This window comes from Meleagris gallopavo, chromosome 13 (genome assembly GCF_905368555.1).
Source record: "Meleagris gallopavo chromosome 13, MGAL_WU_HG_1.1, whole genome shotgun sequence".
In the NCBI taxonomy this organism is placed as follows: Eukaryota; Metazoa; Chordata; class Aves; order Galliformes; family Phasianidae; genus Meleagris; species Meleagris gallopavo.
In genome coordinates this window covers 1,423,508-1,444,389 of record NC_139416.1, presented here as the reverse complement: position 1 = coordinate 1,444,389, position 20,882 = coordinate 1,423,508, and the positions used below count along the sequence as shown (strand labels likewise).

General features: G+C 47.5%; 1 protein-coding gene across 12 annotated transcripts in view; it reads right to left on the bottom strand.

Annotated features, from left to right (window-relative positions):
• The window catches only part of PLEKHG4 (pleckstrin homology and RhoGEF domain containing G4), an 84,419-nt gene that overhangs the window by 32,675 nt on the left and 30,862 nt on the right, over nucleotides 1–20,882 (bottom strand). For all 12 annotated transcript variants that reach the window (XR_014886024.1, XR_014886025.1, XM_085234544.1 and 9 more), the window contains 7 exons: nucleotides 18,206–18,421; nucleotides 14,651–14,774; nucleotides 13,937–14,030; nucleotides 8,777–8,863; nucleotides 6,909–7,025; nucleotides 4,229–4,327; nucleotides 3,471–3,619 (listed from right to left, as the gene is read on the bottom strand). Coding sequence is in view for 10 of the 12 variants with exons in the window: in XM_085234544.1 (XP_085090670.1) it covers nucleotides 3,471–3,619; nucleotides 4,229–4,327; nucleotides 6,909–7,025; nucleotides 8,777–8,863; nucleotides 13,937–14,030; nucleotides 14,651–14,774; nucleotides 18,206–18,421 (886 nt within the window). In the remaining 2 variants the exon portion in view is untranslated. The remainder of the gene's footprint in view (nucleotides 1–3,470; nucleotides 3,620–4,228; nucleotides 4,328–6,908; nucleotides 7,026–8,776; nucleotides 8,864–13,936; nucleotides 14,031–14,650; nucleotides 14,775–18,205; nucleotides 18,422–20,882) is intronic.

The window sequence follows — 20,882 nt, the reverse complement described above, 5'->3', positions numbered from 1 at the left end:
ACTGCTGCTGCCTGCCTTCTGGCAGCTTCCCAAGGCTTACGATGGAAGTGGGATCTTCAAAACCCACCACAAGGTGAGCAGCCTGTTTGCACACCTCCTGCACCTGGCTGAGCGAGCTGCCTCCAAGGCACAGGTTGGTTGATTGATACAGGAGATATCCCAAAGCCAGACACACCTGCTAGCCAACCCCACGTAACTGATGAACGAGCCTTTTTCATAAAACAACTCCTGTCCAGAAGTGCAAAAAGTATTTTTAGTAGCATTGAAGTGGTGGATGTCTGCATGGCATTTGTCCACGTTTAGTGACAAAAGCTTCAAATAGGCCAACAGGCAGCATTTCAATGCCCAGAAAGGCTGGGACAGCAAAACCTGGAAAGCTTTCAACTGCTGTGCTAACAGAGCTGGGGAAGCACTGAGCGCTCAGTGCAGGAGTTGGTGTGATGCAGATGTGCTGGGTTTAAACCCTGCCAACTCCACTAACAATAAATAAGCAGCAAAGCTGGCTTCAGCAGCTCACCTGCACCTCCAGGTCTTCCTTTCCCTCTTCAGACGAGCAGTTAGATGGGTTCAGCTATCTTTTACAGCACTACTTGGTGGGTATGTAGTTCTCCAGGTCAGCTCGTGCTGGGACCAGAGAGGGAAGAGTTACCAGTGGGAGCCACAGCTGTGGTGCTACAGCATCCGTCAGGGTAGGACCACACTTAGGGGCTCCTCCCAGAGCCCAGGTCAGATTTGAGCAGCAGTGAGGTCCCCCTGCTCTGTGTCAACAAACACTGATGGGCATTTTGGCTCCCTGGAAGGACACAGCAGGGAAAGGTGCCAAAACCAGCCCCCAGGGAAGCTTCATTACTACTGAATGAGTAGAGCAGGGCTTGTTTGCTATGCGTTTCTGGATGGTATTTGGCAGATAGCATGCAACTGCACAGAGCACAAGCCTTCTTCCTTGCCTATTTTAGGTTACTATCTCTAAACTGCAATCAAGCTTTAGTTACATAATTTTCTTTTTGCTGCATGAAGCTACAGGCCTTCACAGCTAGCAGAATACATCTCCTGCAGAAGTGGGCAGGCCTCTTGCTTCTGTAATCCCACAGTGATGGTGCACTTGGGTCTCTCCTTCCCCTTCATACCTCTTCAGAAAGATGAGTTTTTATCTTCAGCCCAATACTTCTGGTTGGCATATTTTATCTGTTTGGAGATAAGAGTGCAGAAAACTCCTGCTCTTGAAATTTCAGCCTCTATGCATATGAAATTCCTGCACATTTTGACAGTTCTCTGTTCACAGCTGGCCTCACAACTTCAGATTAGGAATTCTGGGATGTCATGAGTCTACAGGATCAGCCTTTTGCACCACACAGTGTGACAGTGATTAACAGGAGCCAAAAGAAGACGTAGAAGGCAGAAACCATTTGATTTTGGATGTTAGGATGGGGGAAAGCGAAGACTTCAGCACTGATCTACATTTAACAATTCAGTGGATCAAAAAAGCAATAGAGCGGGTTCTGCTGAGCCCAGACACAACGGCACCATTCATTTTTCACGTTTCAAAAGTTCAGCATTGGACTCACATACATCAACAGCCACTCCGTGCCAACTTTAGCAGGCCAGCCACAGTATTTTGGTACAACTCTGCTTTGATCCAATTTGTTAAGGCAGCCCTTAAAAACCCATGATGACAGGAGCCTTTGCAAGGTTAACAGAACCCAGAACCTCTCCTATCTGAACAGCAGCTTGGACAGAAGGAGCTATGTGAGCAAGTGCAGAGCCATAGAGGATCTAAAAGGAGCAGTGCCCTACACAGGGCTCTGTGGCCATGTGATGGGAGGTTTTACCCTCATCTGAAAGGATCCTGGAACAGCGAAGAGCCCTCTGCCCTGAGCTGCATGACAAGCAGGCATTTCCTTATTTGAAAATACCACACGGATTTTAGTTTCTGCAACTGATCCACAAGCTAAAAAGAAGAAAAAAAAATAACTTTTTCCATCTGCTTTCATTTATCCTCCTCAGGCTGGAGAGAGCCCCACAGCACACACTCCCCATACATATTGGCAGGCAGAGAATATGACCTGAATTAAACAGAACACGCTACACAGCCTCGGCATGTGCTCACAAACACCACGCAATCAAAGCACTGTGTGTGTGTGTTCCACCCCTCTCCTCACTAAGGTAATCAAAGCAGTAAATTATCCTTTGAGGCTCTGTCAGGTCAAGTTTCAAAGTTGATAATTTCCCTGCACACGAACACATGTTTAGCTCAAAACCAAAACAAACCATAAAAAACATACATGTTCCCTCATTCTCTTAAGCCTGTGAAGTTGCTTAAGCCGTGTGTTGCTTAAAAACAGAATAAAATAAAGCCACACAAAACACAGCCACCCGCATTATTTTCGCTTCTCACGTTATGTTAGAACAAACAGGCTCTAATTCAGCCCAAAACTGCGCCAGGTGTATTTTAGCAGATCAGCAAGGGAAGAGTGCCCTCGTGGCTTGCCAGAGCTGCTGCAGGAATCACAGCATGGAGCAGAAATGGTTACAGTGCTTGTCCCCAAAATGCCCACCCTGCCTTTCCAGCGCTGGGCAGAAACTCCCGCAGCCACCAGCTCGTCAGTGAGAAACATTCTTTCCCTTGCACTTAGGTGAGACTCCCTGCAAGCTATTTTCTTATCTTCACTCCGTTCCCTCTTCTAAAACCTCTTTGCCTGTGATGGCAACAGAGAGCTTAATTAGGGAAGGCTGCAGATGCAGGGCCGTTCCTCACCCCCACTACCCGCTGTGCCCCGGCCGTACCCACGCACCAGAACTTATCTCACACCCCGGCTGGGAGCTCTGGGCTGTGAGGGAATGCCTTGCTGTTTGCACAGCACATAGCACAGAGGACTTCACACGCTGATAGGCTTCAGGTGTTTGACAGTACAAACAGGAGTTGTGCAATGCCCCGGGGATTTCAAACAGCTGGCCTCTCTCATTCCCCCGCTTCTCATAGCGATTCTGCAAGTGGGCAGTGAATATTTGCTGTGCAAACCACACCAATGTGAGAAGAGATCAGAGCCTGCTATAGCCAGAAAGCATTCCTCTCAGTTAAGGTCCTTGGAAATCCCCTTGCATAAGGAGTGCCTTGGCAAATCACACAACTTTGGCCTCAAACATCCGTCGCAGGCACCGTCAATTAAAATTTTTGCTTTAGAGGCACAAAAAATATCCTACCCTTTCCTCACTACCCAAGGTGTGGGATTTGGCTTGGAAAAGGAACTTAAATAACCGTCTAGATGAATCTGCTCACTAAGTTTTTGGACTAGGGAAGAAGCAGCCAGGATAAGAGTACAGCTGTTATGCTTTTCACCTTTGTTTTCAACAGAAGCCCTTGCTACCCAAAAGACTGCTCACTAGATTGCACCAAAGGGTCATCTCCAAGAATGCCACCGCCCGCTTTGTGCTCATCTCCAGCTCCTCTTTTCTCCCTCTCTGGGGCTCACCTGTAGTCCTGGGTGAGGGTGACACAAGACTCCTCCTTCCTCAGCCTGGCCAGCAGTGCTCCACCCTCCAGCTGCAGCCTGACCAGCCGTGCATCCTCCAGAACATTCTTCATCAGCTGCCTGTAGTTCCTCAGCAGCACAGCAGCCTCCTGAGGGATTGCAAGAGTGAGATGAGCTGTTGCAGTAACATACAGGTGATGAAGGAACCAGCAAAAACCAAAGGCCAACCCAAACTAAATCACATCTCACCTTGTCCCACCCTAGGAAGGAGGGAGTTTGGTTCCCAGGGCAGTTTCTCTCAAGTATGCCAAGTCCAAAGTGATAAACAGCGTTCCCTTATGCTCTTGATACTCCACCCCACCTGACTAAAACCAAAACCAGTTCCTATTGTGCTCCACTTGCTGGGCACAGAATCATTTTTTCACCCTCATTTTCCTCTGACAGCTAACTCCTGCTGTTCTCACAGCCTGGGCCTGCTGAAAGATGCACTGGTGTGCAGGGAGACCTAGAGAGGCTCCTGCAATTATCTCCCAATATTGTGCTGCTGGGACGCAATGCAGAGCAGGCAGCAATCTCCCACCATACCAGTGGCTAGGAAGCTTCTCAAGAAGAGGGGATAATGCTTACAACAACAGCTCTCAGAATCACCTGCCACTACACCTTTCACATTCCAAGTCAGGGCCTTTCTGCAGCTCTTCAGCTTCCTGCTCTCTGCTGCCCCAAGCTCACCTCTGGTGTGGGGTGAGGGACATGCTTACCTCAGCTCTTTCTGGTAATTTTCCAGATTCCACTTTATGAATGGCTCCCTGGAGGAAGGCACAAGCCCCCTGGCATCCTTGTAGCAAGTGTTCCAGTTTCTGTAAGAGGCAGAGATTAATGTCTCACAGCTGATGAGAAAGCTATTTTTTCAGTATGCAAAAGGTTAAAAGGAAAAGAAAAACAAAAGGATCAAATACATGAACCCAAGGGTTCAATTACACCATTTGGAAAGGCTGGATGAGTAGAAAGAGGCCCATGAGCCACCACAGGCTTCAGATGCATCACTCTGTAGGGACCTTACAAACTCATGGCATGCCTGGACCACGCTTTAGAGAAAAGAAAATCAGTGCAATTATGTCCCACCTTCTTCTACAATTAGCATTTCTTCTAACTTCCCACTAAGATGAATCACTGCACATGCATTTTTGGAAGAACAGAACTTAGAAGCAGTACTTGGAATCTCTATACTTTAAATTATCCCTCTTCTTGCTAAAAGTAGTGTAAATTAAAGGTTAGGAAACTGGAAAGCTTCCACAATTAAAGCACCTTAAGCTACCAGCAAATCTGAAGGCTATTCTCTCTTCTGGGAAAAAAGAACGACCAAAAGAACCATTTCACACATAGGTGAGAGGAGACAGTACTTTTCTAGAAAGTCACTGTTATAAGCCTAAATAAAGGCTCACAGATGCCACTCTCCAGCCACTGAAGTCAGGGAAGAGAGGAGAAGTTATTCAGAAAGAAGAGAAAAAAACAAAAAAAAAAAAAAGGAAAAGGCAAATGGTGAAAGCTGCTGTTTGAGTTCAATTGAATTCAATTGCCTCTCTGGAGTGCTGAACAGCCCCAGAGGGGACAGATTAGCAGGCAGGATGCAGGTGAGATCACCGAGGCAGGAAATAAACACTGTTTGCCACACAGCTGCAGACCTAAAAGGGTCATTAGCACATCCAGTGCATTACATAAACAGGCAACCCTGTCTATACAGACCGATTCCGACACAACTCCCTTTGGTAACATTCTGCATGTTGTGAGACATGGGACAAGAGGTATTCTGATACCAAGCTCCTTTCTGCAGGAATTATCCTTCTGCACCTCAGCTTTTCTTAACTCTGTCCAGAAAACTAATCCACGTCCTCTTGCAAAGCCTGTCTGCTTCCCCGCTGCCAAACCAATCTCAAGTTCTCAGATTCTATCCTAGGCACCAAGACTGGGCTTCAGCATTTCTACTGCATCAGCATGGGTTCAGTGTACTTTTAGATGAGAGCTTAAAAACAAAAATGGTCCAAAAGTAAACTGGGAAAGCTAACACCTGGCAAGTGCTAAGCTAAACTGCTGAAGCTTGCCACCAGCAATATGATAATATTATCAATAATATCATAACCTGCTTCAAATCCCAGTGTGCCATGCAGCACTCTGGGTACAGATCAGAGCTGGGAGACCACCAAATCTTTTGGGAGTGCAGGAGACAGGGTGAGCCAGTCAACTGCAACGCAGACACAGCCAGTTTGTGTGCAGCTTTACAGAGATCTAATCCTGTCTCATCTCAGTGTGCCAGATCATGTCTCAATCCAGCTTTCACACGCTCAACAAGCACATGATCCTGATCCACAGGACTTATGCTCCCTCCACAACGAGGGTATACAAGGAGATAATTATTAGGGCCACAAATGCTACTTGTAGAGACTTCTGGCAGTCCTGCATGGCCAGCAAGACCTGCAGTCCTGCCAGATATCACCAGCATATGGCTGCAGCACTCTTTGCCAGGGCTCCCTCCCATATGAACTGCACCCGGTTGCTGCAGTTGCAGCCCCTCCATCCCTGAGGCTTAACATGAGTCAGCTCAAACACTTTCAGAGTGGTCAAACAAGATCATGGCACTGAGGAACATCCAAAGCAGGGAGAAGGAATAGGTTGCTGGTACTGCCTCCTACTGTTACATTGCTCCCAAGGCACACTGAACAGAATCCACACAGGGCAGCCTCCTAACCTCATGCAAACAGTTCTCAAAAAGGAAGAAAACATCCCTAGACTGATTTTTTTTTTTTTTAGCCCTTCCCTGTATTTTTGGTTTCAATGTTTTCTAAAGCATTCAAATTAGATGACAACTTTGCTAAGTAAGTGAATAAAGCAGCAAATACATGTTCCTGTAAGGATCTGAAACAATTATCAGGAACTCCCAAGCCTGACTCCTTCCAGGACCACAGCTTTCACTAAGCAGCACCTCTGGCTTTGTCCAGGGAGTTTGTCCCAAGCCCCAAAACATCTAATTTTTGATCAATTTTTGAGTCCTTGATAATCAGGCACTAATATCCTCTCCTGAGATTAGCACAAGAAGTGTCTGTCCTTAAGCCTTAAGTGTCACTGCACATCACAATTCTGTTTCTTCTTTTCCTTCAAAATATGGTCAAACCTGAATTAATACAGTTCAAGCAGATGAGCTAAAAGCTAAAGTTCCTCCTGTCAGCTATGCTGACAGGCCACAGGATAACCTCCATGTCATAAAGACAATGTCAGTACTCCTTTGGCAACAGAGATGGTCATTTGCATGCACAGCTGTTACAGGACACATTGCCTTTCTCTGCTTGTAGGCTCAGTTGCTCTCAGGCTCTGCTCTCTTGCTTCAACTCCTCTAGCATGCCATTCCCTTGTCCCAGGTACAAGGAACACCAGACACCCACTTACCATACGGAAACTTAACCAGTCCCGGTGGCAGTATGGGAAGGTTCCTTCCAGTTCCAGAGGCAGCTGTGAGCTGTCTATGTGCTTATGGAGGGATTTCATGGAGGTGAGAATTTCAAACTGCATTGAAATAGAGAAACAAAAGCACGTTTGCGTTACAGGACAGTGAGTACTGGCAAAGAGGAGGGGAAGGTAACAAGAGACAGCATTTCTTCGTTTATCTTGCACAAAAACAAGGCACGCTGTGTATCTGCAGTATGAAGAAAAAAATCAGTTCCCATCTTGGAGCAGTTTGCTGTACAGCTTAGTGGGTGAACCCCGAGGGAATGCAGGCCAAAACACGTCGTTTCACCAAGCAGAACATCTGTGATGGAAGTCTGGCAGCAGCCAGCCTTTTCTAGCTACATCCAAAACTTCCAAGTACAAGCAGAGCAACTCAGCTCCTTCATATGCTCTCACACCGGGTTGTAATTTGCATTTGTTTGGGGAGCCTGAGAGTCTAAATCCAGCCCCCAGCTTCCCCAGCTCACTTCCTGGAAAATCTGAGCCTCTCTCAGAGCAGTCCCTGCCCTCCCCTCAACTCTCCACTCAACACAGCAGCTATTTGCTCCAAGTGTTTCCTAGATTTCAGCACTGATAATTTGCTTTCTCTGAGTCTGCAGAACCTCAGCAGAGAACTCTGGAGGGACAAACAAGTGCTCCTGAAGGTAGGTGGAACCCAGCCCAGACACCAAGAGTGCAGGTGCAGAGAGTCAACCCAATACATGCACTGCAAAGTTTTCACTTCCATGTGAAACAGTGAGGATGTTTCCAATTCCTCCAGCATGCCCATGTCTTTATTAAGCTTTGTTCTGTTCCCTCCTACACACTTTGGATGTGCTCAGTGCTTTTAAGTAATGCCTTCTGGAGCTCTCCCTGCACGCACACACCTGCAAACACAAAAATGGACTAACAGCATTTGCTGTTTGTTAGGCTTTCAGGGCAGCCTGCCACACACACAGCAAACACAGCGCTGTCCTCCAGGGCCAAAAGGGAGGACTGGGTCTACTTTGAAACCGAGAGGATTTTTGTGGTGGGCACAGGATATTAGTCTACCTCTGCAGCATGTAACAGCCTTGGTGCAGAGGGAGATGAGTAAGATGCAGTCTGATGCTCTGTTCACTCACCACAGACAATCAGAGAGGCTAAAAAGCCTGTATTTCATACACAGCTGTGGAATACCAAGGCACATTTACTTCTAGTGGGGGCGCATGGTGATGCTGTGATGATCTTCCCTCCTCTGTTAGCACCTTCTGTTACCCTTCCCAGATATCTCAGCTGCAGGAGAACCTCGCATGCTTACACATCTCCTCCTTCTCCTCCTGCAGAAGACTCTCAGCCGCTGACAGCAGCGGCTACAAGGGGAGGAAACATGAGATATGCAACAGTCTGTGAAGCAACAAGTGGGATGGAGTCCAGAATTGAGAAAAACGAGAGCTCTTCTTGACCAAGGGTTTCCTTCGTTGTTCAGAGGAGAGCAAGAAAAGCCTATTTGTTACTGTTAATTAACAGGCTCCTCCATACATCTCTCCACGTCCCCAGCAAACCCCCTGCATCTCAAGGGCCCCAGCAGACTGACATAATTATGGCAGACACGTCAGCGATGGACTTGACAATAAACACAGCAAGACAGAGATAGGCTCAGCTCACAGGAAATTTTACAACCCCATAAATACCACACCCGTAAGAGACTACAACCATAAAATATAGAGAACTAAAGAGATTTCACGTGAGAATGAGCGTACATTAATGAGCTCAGAACCTCTGCTTGGAGAGTTAAACACAGGATAACAAGAGCACCCCAGCAACCCCTGCACAAATGGTTTTATTACCTGTCCTGCTGCTGGCTTCTCCATCCGAAAAGTCAGATCTCTTTCAACCAGAAGCAGTACTCCATGAATGCAATGAGGATCCATGTCCTGCAAAAGAATAGAGGGGAAATCCCATCACCTGTCCACCCAGGATGCTATGGAGAATTACTGTACCAGCTTTGCACAAGAGATTGCAATTTCAAAGGTACTTGGAAGCCTGGCAGGCAGACACTAGGAACAGGGAAGGCTGTTCTGCAGAGCACCAAGGCCTTAAGGTAGCTCACTTCACATCAACTAATCTTGCAGTATTTAAGGAAGCAGTGAAAGAGGTCAGGTCTTGGCTAATCTAAAAAAAAAAAAAAGCTGCCTTATACATATGGAAAAGAATCAGCGAAGGAAAAAATTAAGAACTACATTCAATGTCCATGTCAAGGTCATTTTTCCTCACTGAAAGGAAGGTTTTTTCCCCACAGTGCCAAAAATATCATCTTCTCTTCAGTTACTGCCAACTCACAATCAAGGACTTGCATCCTGTTGCTAGAGTTAAACCAAGAGAAATTCCTATTTGGACATACTGAGGGATGCCTGGCAGATGCAGCTCAATCTGTGACCCAGGATCAGCTTTCCAACTACAGAAGCACTCTACAGGAAACTGAGAAACAGACAGAATGACAGCAAGGACAGGGAAACGTAGCAGAAATATTCAGATCACAGAGACGGGACCAATTAAATGATACTGGGAAAGGAAAAGCTGTCATTCCTCATGGTTAGATAGAAGCCATTCCATCTAAGTGTCGTGTACGTGTCCACTGCATCTGCAAAGACCTTGAAAACTGTCAAGCAACAAATCCTTTTCGGTAGTGCTCAGGCTGCAAGGAGCCTGCCATACAGGAGGTCACAGCAATCCTGCTTAAGAAAATGTCCCAGCACTGCTTAAAGTAAAATATCCAACAGGAGCAGCAGGGCCAGCACACAGAGGCAGACAGAGGCTCCCACCAGAGACTGTGCTGCCCAACCTGACGCTGTGCCCAGCGCTGCAGTTTAGACAGAATGCCAGCACAACCCAACTCTGCAAGTGCAGGCAGCAGCAGGGATCACAGAACAAAGGAAAAGACATTTCTCTGTGATGCTAAAAGAGGATCCTTTGCAACAGTCAGGAAAATAGCCCAGCTGAAATACCTCCCAGGGCAGCAAGAGGTTCCTGTCTTCTCAAATCCCTTTCTTCAAAGCAAATTATTCATACTTTCACTGTTATCTCAACACTGATCAAAAGGCCAAAAAGAACTTACAGTAGAATTAGGCTGAAATGGGTAAATACTAAAGCTCATCTGAAGAGAAGACACTGAAGCTGCACCAGTAGCTCTGAGTTTGTCTGCTAGGAGGTAATAAAGGATGAGAACATCCACAGTGCTAAGATAGGTCACAGAGCTATGAATTAGATAAATGTATTATTTCACAATCCCTCCTTTACTCCAGCAGTCATAAGACGTACAATCTGGAAATGGTTTGAAGTTGAGGGAGGGAAGCTTGAGGTTGGATGTCAGGGGGAAGTTCTGTACTATGAGAGTGGTGAGGTGCTGGAACAGCTGCCCAGAGAGGCTGTGGATCCCCGTCCATCCCTAGAGGTGTTCAAGGGCAGATTGGATGGGGCCCTGGGCAGCCTGGGCTGCTATGAAATGTGGAGGTTGGTGGCCCTGCATGTGGCAGGGGGTTGGAGATTCATGATCCTTGGGGTCCCTTCCAACCCTGGCCGTTCTGTGATTCTGACAGGATAAAGGTAGGGGTGGTGTAACATAGGGTTATAAGAGCCAAACTCTCGTTTGCTTGTGCGTTGTGCTGAAAACAGCAGCTGAAAAACCATTTGCAGGTTAAGCTGGCAGGGGAAAAGTTTCAAGAGAAAGAAATACTTCCAAAAGAAATTAAGTATGTTTTGCCATATTTTTTTTCCAAACAGCTGAAGAAAAGTCAGTCTCATCCAGCCCTGAGGTATCCATCCAAGTGGACTACAGCAGTTCACAGGAGAGCTCTGGGAGGCAAGCAGAGCTGGAAGCAGTGGGGTGCTGCCTGCAGAAGCTTCCTTACAGGTTTTCATATCATCTCCTACCTTTGCTAACAGGTCCAGCTGTGTGGAAGCAAAACCACAGCCCACACTTCCAAGGGACCACCACATTCCCCATCACAGGTACAATGTGGACGTTAAAGGAACAGGGCAGTATTAACAGCAGCTCAGAAAGCAGCAGGGCAAACACCGACCCTTGTTGCTTTTTAAATGAAAGCACTATATATTTTCTTCAGGCAAAAGCTTCAAATCAGCTTCTGGCTTCCTGACTCAAGCCCACGGCCAACCTTTGTGCTGGTAGCAACTTGAAGCAGTGGCAGTTTGGGCAGCCTGTGCTTATGGGACACCCCCATGCTCAGTCTTTAAGTGAGCACTACTCGTAGAGCTGTATGAGATTCCTGGTCTGTAACATCAGACGAGGTCCTCCACACTACTGCACTAACAGGGCATGTAAATACAACCCTTGGACAGCAAAAGGATTACACAAATTTAAACTACTACTCTGTGTCTGTCTTCATAAACAGACTTCTCCCCTCCCAGTCTAATGCAGATCCAGCAGATTAGGGATTAAACATTTGCACTGACATGCAGTACTCAGAAGTATCTCATTCTAAGAACTCAGGCAGAGGAAAATCCCACAGCTGTTTGTTCTCTGAAGTCCAGCACACACTGCCTTGCTCACTGAGGCACAGCAAAGCTCAAAGCAACAAGCTCCCACAGCCAGAGCTAGCTGGTGCCAAGCTGTGACCAAGCATCAGAGCAGCTCTGCACAAAGCCTGCTCCAAAGCATTATTATACAGCTTCCCCTGGGAACAAAGCACGATCCATTTTGCAGCACATCAACACTGCACGCTTCCCCTCTCCTCCTCTATACAGAGTTTGTCCCTCTCCTTCTCAAGTTAGCTCTGCTGCAGCACTTTATACTGCCTCTGCTCCCAGTGCTGTCTGGGACAGAAAGACTTCCAGTAGTCTTCATGCACCCTCATCCTTCAGAGGATGGAGAATAAAGTCTTGCAGAACACAGCTGAAGGCAAAGAGTGTGAGAAGGGCTCACAAGGTAGCTCTGGACAGCAAATGAGTCAGGGAAAGCTACCTGTCTGTTAGCACTTAGTAATTCTGTTCACACATTCACTGTGGAAAGATGGAAAATGGAAGAGCTAATTCCTCAGCTTGACAAATCTTGACCCAGAAATATCTGGGATGAAATTCTTCTTCTCTCCCCAGGGAGGTTCTATAGGGTTAACAGATTTGAGCACTGCAACAGGAAGAGACTTTGCATGAGGTCATCTTTGCTGTGCTCATCCGCTGTGAAGCAGTGCTTCTCACCTCTGAGCCAAGAGGAAGATGTCCCTTCCAAACTGAACAAGCAACACTGGACCTCAGAACTTCACAGATCCCACCCACCTTTTCATAGCGGGCTTCACAAAAGCAGTGTAAATAAAGTCCTGCTGAGCAGAGAACAGAACAGAGAGATGAGCTCTCTAGACACAGTGTGCCAGATATAAGAGAAACTGGGATGTGTAGCAGGGATTTCAGAGAGGACTGCAAGGAGATCACCTGTTACGTGACCTTACAAGCCCAACTTACTGATTGCTCCTGCATCCACTGTCCAGCAAACCCTGCCATGCTCTAGAATGCTTGACTTGCCTCACTGTAGTTAGTTTTCAAAACTTTGTTGTCCTTATTTTGGAGTAGATGGGAACAATGTTGTGGGATCACAGAGGTAAACCAGAAGTAAATGCTTGGCATCCCCAAGAGGCTCAGTAGAGCCAGGGGATTATTCTTGTGCCAAGACCAGACAGTGAGCCAGCTGAGCAGGTCTTGTTTACAGAGTCTGCACAGGAGGCAAGGTAAGGACCAACAGACCACAGGCAGAGCCTGTCAGTTACAGTTACCTGGAGCACACACTCAGCTCCAGCAACCTCTCTTGCAGCACACTAATCCCTGCTAGCTAATGTTGTTCTACCCTCTACTTAGAGCTAGACTGACATCACAGCAGGATATTACACAGGTAGTTTGTTTTTTTTTTCCCTCCCCATTTCAAAGGATATGAAGCATAGAGTGAGGAGGGCTTCATTCCCGCTGTGTTCTGTGAGAGCAATGACCTACTAGTGGCCCAAAAGCACACTGTCTCTCAACATGCTGCTGTTTTCCAAATTACCCCACTAAAATACAGCCACGCAACCTACATGGAAGCACTGAAAAGTTTTAGCAAGCCCACTGCCACGTGAACATAACAAAAAGAGAAGGTATTTGCCTGTTACCTCTGCAGAACTGAGCGGGGCACCAGATTACTCCTTCAGCACAGAATGAGCACTGGTAGTGCTCACACCTCCACCCAGCCCAGGAAGCAGGAGGACTCTGACTCAGCCCCCACACTCAGATGTGGCACTGAAGCACATAAACCGCAGGGACACCAGCCTCATTAAAACACTGCCCCATTCCAGTCTGCAGAGCTTGAGCCCTGCGAGACCTACGCTCTGATTTAAAAGGAACACCTGCTTAAACAAGATTAGTCATAGTTACAACCCAGAATCTCCTCTGGCTTTCTAATAACAACAGACAGAAGCAATCTGGGACCAGGGGCAGCACAGCCCACTTGCTTTCCAAGTGATTGATACAAAAGCCTTTGACCTGAAGCAATATAGAGTTACAGCATGTCCGTTTCCCATCCTTCACCACCAGCCACACGAACAGCTGCATGTGCTCTTCCACCTGGTACAGCACACAGTGCCCTTCCCTCCTGCTGCAGCAGGCAGAGGCCTCTCCTCCTCCCTTCTCTGTGGTGGGCTGTGTGTTTCCCTGTGTTTCACCTAGTCCCAGTGCAACAGGCAGCATCACCACACTGTAATTTGTGACAGCATTTACACTCAGATACGGGGCTGTTCTCAGTGCAGAGACAAAGAAATCTGAAGGGGTGGGGAGGAGTGTTCCCTAACTCAGACTTGCTTAGGTTTTTTTGCTTTGTCTGCAGTCTGGCAAGTTCTTCAAACAGGGTCAGGTGCATAACTCCATCTCCCAAAGCCAGGAGGCAGATGGAGACATAAGCAGCAGATGGAGATATAACCTTCAACCAAGACAGCGAGCCAAGAAGCGTTCCTTTGTCTGAGCTCAAGGATCACCTGCAAAATGCTGAATGCCTTGAAGAGAGCAGGAACCGGCGAACAGCGACGAGCATCCACAAGAACAGTCAGACCCAAAGCCTGACACTCGGGTCTGCAAGGACAGAGAAAGAGGTAATGTTAGCCAGCAGTGACAATCAGCAAGTCCATGAAAGTCAAACCCTCAGATATAACGGGGTAAAGAAGGCATGTTATGGCTCTGTGTAAGGAAAGCTAATTATCTAGCCACTCTTCCTTCCCTTAACCAACACATACAGTGGAAACCACCACCCAGACAGCTCAGGTTTTACCGCTGTTTTCATGTGAACTTTCAATTTCTCCAATTCCTAGGACACCTCTCACCAATGGCAGAGGTGCTGATCCCCCCTCTGAGGGACCCACACAGGAAAAACTGTCCTTCCTCAAGGTGTTCTGAGCCAAGCTCGGCCTTACTCACATTGCTTCACAGGAACATCCCTTCTGGATCAGACCCAAAAATCCATCTTTCCCAGAATCAGGAACGAAGAGAAGAGCATAAGAAAAAGCATGAGAGGCAGAAGCATTCTCAGGTGTTAAGCCTGCTCCGTTCATCAACGGCTGAAAGCCTACCAAGTCACTGACAAAGTCAGATAAACTAATAAGAATTAAAGCTATCTCAAAGTGAAAAAGTCTTGGTAGAGCCCACATTTGTAGAGCACATTTTCTTTCCCCTGACAGCCCAGGAGTATCACAAACCTCGGGATGCTGTGCAGGTACAGGAGGAGGCGAACCAGCTCGGTGGTGTTGCAGTGAGGGTTTAACCAGGCTGTGTTCCTTGTTGTTATGATTGCCACTGCACGTCCTGATTTATCTCTGGTACCTGTAAAAGAGGGAGAAACAAGAAGTCATGCAAGGACATCAGACTAACAGAGCCTGCTTCCAGGTGTGTATGTTTCAGATTTCCCTGCTGTCATCCTCATCACCTCCTTAGAAATGCTCTGCAGAACCAGACACAGTCTGTGTTACACACCAGCAAGGGCTACAAACACACTTCCAAAGTATGTAAATGCTGCCCAAGAATGAAATAGCTGAGCACTGCTCGAGTAGCTGAGCTCTGCTTGTCCTTCTCCCAGGGCAGCGTTCAGCTTGGACTGTTCTCTTCCACCCAAACACAAAATCCTCACCAAATTTGGCAGAAGTTGGCTAACGATAACACAACCTTTTGAGAAATGCAAGAATCTCAAGATAAATAACCTGACACCCACTTGTGTTACAATATCACATATAGTCCCAGACTGCTCATCATGGCCACCTACTCTGCCCACTGCCCATTTCTGCCCTGCCCTCCCTCCCTGGGAAAGAGCCATAAAACCTCTGCAGGCTCCTCAGGAACAAATGAGGCCCAGCCACCACGATGCTGCTATCAGTTCTGCCTAAGGAACAGTTAAGGCACATTATGGGCAACACAGCTGAACCGGGATATGCTGAGGAAGGAGAAGCCCCTCCGCTTCAACTAGCCACAACTGCTACCTGAGTCTTGCCTCTCAGAAGTCCAAAGACAGCTTATCACAGGACGCAGCCTGCTCTAGGAGCTCCCAAAACTAAGTGACTAAGTGATTCCAGCTTTGAACTTCAGCCATGGCACGCCTTGAGAGCCACAAAGAAAAGGACTGGAATTACATCCAGTCTCCTCTCCAGATGTAAAGAGAGGTAACAAGAGGAGAACACACCGCTATGGAGGCCCAGAGCTGCCTGTGTCATTCAAACCAGGCAAGGCCCGTGCAGGGAGCCTGGCTGAGCGACCGCCGCTGTGAGTCAGGAAGGTAAATGATCCACAGAACTGCAGGGACTGCACCTCTATTGTGTGAAAAGTAATTCACAAAAACAGAAGGCATTTCCTGCCATACAAATTGTGTGAGAGAGGGGAAGAGTCCCAAGCACAATACAAAAGCAGAGGTGTAGGGAAAGCCTTCCTCTACCCCAAGAGATAACAGCCCTGGACCACCTCTCTCCCCATCTAAGGGAGGAGTGAGCGAGCTGGGAGGTAAACCAGGTACAGATGGACAGCCCCGAGCACAGAAAACTGCCCTGGTGTGATCTCAACCTGTTATAAGGATGTGACTTGAATCAGAGCCACACACACAGATGGGCACCATTTAAAATCAGGGCTTTTTGCCTCCCAGGGTCAGAGGCTTTGATTGCCTCCACGCTTCAGGAGGAATACTGAATTCTGGACGCCGTATTATCAAGGAGCTGGAGAGCTCTATCCCATTTCATAAGCTAAGGGGCTCATCAGAAGATTTAAAAAGGAAAGTTCTCAGTTACTCTCAGCATAAGGGTATGATAACTAGTCTCATTAAAACCCTCCTTGCTCTGAAGCATCATCTTTTGTCCATTAGGGAGGCTAGGCACCACCAGAACTTGATTAAACCTTCAATTAGCACATGTGAGCCTAAGAAATTACCTGACTAGGTCAAAAAAGCAGCAACAGCCACCAGGTCTAGGTCTGCAACAGTGACACAACCAGCTGATTCAAGAACAGAACACAGGAATGGAACACTCCTGAAAGGAAAGTTTCTAATTCCATCACCCACTAGTCTATTAACTACTTTTTATTCTCCACTTGTCATCCTCTCTAATGCAATCAGTGTTTCATTACCAATATCTAACATTTGGCATTTAACTGAGTGGTGCACATGTTTCCTCAGGCATCTCCTTTTGGATGTCAGTGGGCAATCCTCACAGGAGAGAAGAAACAACAATCAATCCCACATCACTGCCTTTTCAGACCAAAGCTCCCCTGGACACATCAAGCCCAAAACTCCTTCAAAACTCACTCCCAACACACACCCCTCCAACCCGTATTTGAATACTTTTGACTTTTTCTTTGTACTGTGTGGTAGAAATCTGTGACAAATATGAGCAGCAATTCCCATAGTTAGGCTTCTTCTACAGCAAGGCCTGCAGGTTTCTCTGTAAAACGCTTCATTTTCTGGCTGACACACATCATAAAACTGCCCATGCTGGTTAGCAGACCCATTTACCTACCAATGCTAATTTATGTACTTGCAGGTACCGTAAGTCTGCCCTGCACCTGGTTTTTCATCTCACCTTTTTCCAGAAGACTGAAGTAGTCCTGTTTCCCTTTTCTCCTTCCCCATACAAGGCTGTTTTTTAAATCTCAGTCACCTTAGGAGGTTAACAACGCTGCCAGCCTCCCACCACAAGACAACCCTGCAAGTACCAGATAGGCTGTCTCCCTCTTCTGCCCCTCCTGCAGGTATCAGAACATCCAAACCACTCCTCTCTGCTCTTCAGGCAATTCCCAAAATGAAAGAAGCTCCTGAGCTCACTGAATGCTGCACCTTCCTCACCCACACTGGACAGCAGGGAAGCAGACCCTTGGGGTGAGCAGCTGCTGTTTCTCACTGGAGCAGCACCGGAGAGGTAGTCCTCACTTCCTCTGTTTAAGTAAATATCTGGTTAAACACAAAGACTTCTTGTCTGGGCCCTGCACTCCAAATGATCCTGGCTGCTCTGTCCAACAGCCTCAGCTTTGTTTACCAACTGCCAAAACTCGTCCCATCCAGAAGTTCTAACTGCGGCAACTCAATACTTGCTGCTGTATCAGATACAAACACTGAATAAGGTTTGACCTACAGCCGATCCCGGCAGAACAATTCTGGGAAGTCCTCCCATCACAGCTACTTTTGTCAGATGCTATTCAGCCACGCTATCGTTCATCCCGCACGTTGCTCATCCACACTGCATTGGGATGTTCCTTTCAACTCTCTGAGTAATGAAATCAAACTCGTCAGAGAAATCTTTTCTACCCAAGGAGCTACATTTAATCAACCAAACTTCTAATTACCAAGAAGAAAACTGGTTTTACAAGAGCGCTGTCAAATGGCCTCTTCCATGCTCTCATCCTTTAATTATCTACCAAGTGAATCAAGTTCCTATTGTTTTGACCAGGTCTAATGTCAGGCCCACCATATCATTAGCTGGATACTCGCTCTTCTTTTTGAACTAATGGTATGAGCCTACAGATTTGGCATTTCTGACTCATACGTGCTTTGTTAACGTTTTAAGACTCTAGGGAGCAAGCAAACATGACTTTCATGGGAGGGAAATTCTACTTCCTGCCCTTCCCATTCAGAAACTGTAAGACAATTCTAAACTGTTACTTCAGGAGAGGTTTGGAATGAAAGGAATGAGACTGGCAGAGACAGCAGCACTGAAAACCTGGCGTATCTCCTCTGCCCCCCCAGCAGCCCCACTCCCCAGATATGTTCAGGCTCAGCTACTCACCAGGCAGGCAGGCAACTCCACTCCTGAGCACTTCAGGGTTGACATCCTTGACTATGGAAGGTGCAGACCGGCCGCCCCAAGCAGCCCCAGGAGCTGGGGATCTGGGGGGACTAACAGGTGTTGAGGTTTCCTCCAGGGCACAGGCTTTATCTGCTGGCTTCAACACATCTGTTCCAGTTGCTTCCTTTACCACCTCTGCCCCGTCCGATACCATGCCTGTAAGACAAGCAGCAGTCAGAAGCTGGAGCCCAGCTCCACCCAGGAAGGTCCCAAGGAAATCCCACATCGGGGAGGGACAACGTGCCCCCAGCACCCTGCAGCTCCCAGTCCTTGTGCCAGCAGCACGAATCACACATGCTATAAACCTGTCATAACACGAATGCTGCAGCAATTGAAAAAACAACAGTCGATCATGAAGTTTTCAAACTCTAACAGCTCACTTCAGAGCAGGATTACTGCACTCCAGGACACTGCTGAAGGTAATGCATGGAGCAGGACGTGTCTGCTGGCAGCCCCAAGTCCGGAGCAGCACAAATCCTTGGCAGAGCTCCAGCAACACGAGCACTGCAAAGTGATAAAGCAGCTTCTGACAGGGAGAGCTGCTCCAGCCGAGCAGAATTACTCCCCCGACACCACTTGCAGATTGCTTCTTGAAAATGCAAAGCCGACCGGAGGCTGACAAATCAGCTGGGAATTAGCCAGCAAAGAGACCTCGTTCTGCTCGTCCAGACTTTTTTAATTAACAGTTAGCCTGAATGGCAGAAATCTATTTTAAAACCCTGAAGAACAGAAGGACGAGACCAATCAGCTCCACTTTGGGAACTGGAAAAAACACTTCATATCCCCGACGCTTCAGCTCTAAAGAACAAGTGATTGGACTCATCTGATTCCAAAATTAATTAGCTGTTACTGCACACAAATTAACGCCAGTTTTCTCCCCACTTAGAGTTTCAATTTTCATGTAAAGGTAGCTGGAGAGAAGAAGAATTCTCCCCGCTATGGGAGAAATGTTACTCCCCATTTCCCAGCATGGTGAGAATTAAAAGGCAGGCGTGTGTCTTCAGGATCCCAAGCACACAGCCAGGCGATCTCACTGCTGGGCAGAGGCACATGCTGCAGAAAAAAGGCTGTACTTCTCTGCAAATCATGGAACTTCAGTATCTACCAATAGAAATCAACCTCCCTTCAGAGAAAATAAAAGAGGGCAGCATTATTTGCTTGCTGTGAAGTCACATACTTTAATTGCTATTTAAAATTGACTTAAATCATCCTACCTTCCTGCTGCATCAACAATGCTGACACTTGACTCAGTTTATTTACCAACAGATTCCAATACTTCATTAAAGAGCAGGATGGGAACAAAGCAGTCCTTGAAGTGGCTTTCAATACAAGTTTTAGCAGCGAAGGAGATTTGCAGGTTGAGGCTCAGCCCAAACTGCTTTCAGAATTGCTCAGGTGGGTAAGAGAAGTGCCCTAAGGAGCAGGGCTCAGCATGCAGAAATACCCAACAGGGGAGAGTCCAGGAGGGGCTGCAGGGCTGTGCCCCAAAGCAGCGACTGAGTGCAGCCCAGCACCCTGCTAACATCCCCTCTCAGGGACCTGGGACCTCACATGGCATTTGTTGAGGTGATGGTTTGAGGCCTCTGCACCACTCTGGGACACAGCAGGGCTCAGTTCTGTTCCCAGCACTACAGTTCAGCCTGTCTTCCATTAAAAGAGGTCACGACTTTGGGCAGTGCTACCATATCTTCCTGAGGTGGGATTCTCAGAGGGGCACAGACCTCCCGTGGATCAGGAACCACTGGGCCAAAGAAATCACAGCCCAAATGTTTTACATTAAAGGCTGGTAGATTCCGTGGGAAAACACGTTCTCAGGAGGCTGTAAGGCTGGCAACAAGCACAGATGCTATTTGTAGTACGGGAATTTGCATCACATGAAGGAAGCCTCTGAAGAAGACCTAAAGGTGGCATTCAAAGAGGATGAGAAAGGGAGCATGGCTACATTGAAGGAACCACACTGAGCAAATAAAGGCAGCCCTGCACTGGAGCTTTCTTAGGAACAGGCAACAGCTTCTCAACCCCGGGAGAGAGAAGGGTTTCATTCAGCCCACCAGGCATGGCTGTGGTGCCAAGGACACCTCAGAAAAGCCGTGCAGCCTCTGGAGCACACAGGCCCTGACCAAAGCCACCCTGCCCTAACAGAGGCCCCGTGGAGGCGTGCAGACCCCAGCTCTCCCCAGCAGGCCCAAGCACACTGTTTGCTATTTGCAGTCTGAGGTGGAGGCACTCACCGAAGCGGAAACTGTAGAATGCAGAGGATTACATCAAAAAGCAAATTGAGAACCGGGACAGCTGAATCTGCCATGTTTGCAGGTTCCACCTTTCCCCGAGGTTAAGGAAGAGGGAGAGGAGGATTTGCTTGTGTGCATTTCAAAGAGACATTAGCATTTCTCCTGCAAACTGCCCGGCATTAGCATCATCCATGCTTACACCCCGCAGGAACACTGAGCGGCAGCTGAACGCCCCAGCAGGTGCTGCTGAATCCACCCCTGGGTGGCTCCTCAGCAAACTTCCTGACTATCAGGTTATTTTCCACTCCCAAAATACAGGAATTCTCCTCCAGGAAGAGCTGCAAAGTTTCAAAATTCACTTAAAGTCAGCCACTAGGGAAGGAAAA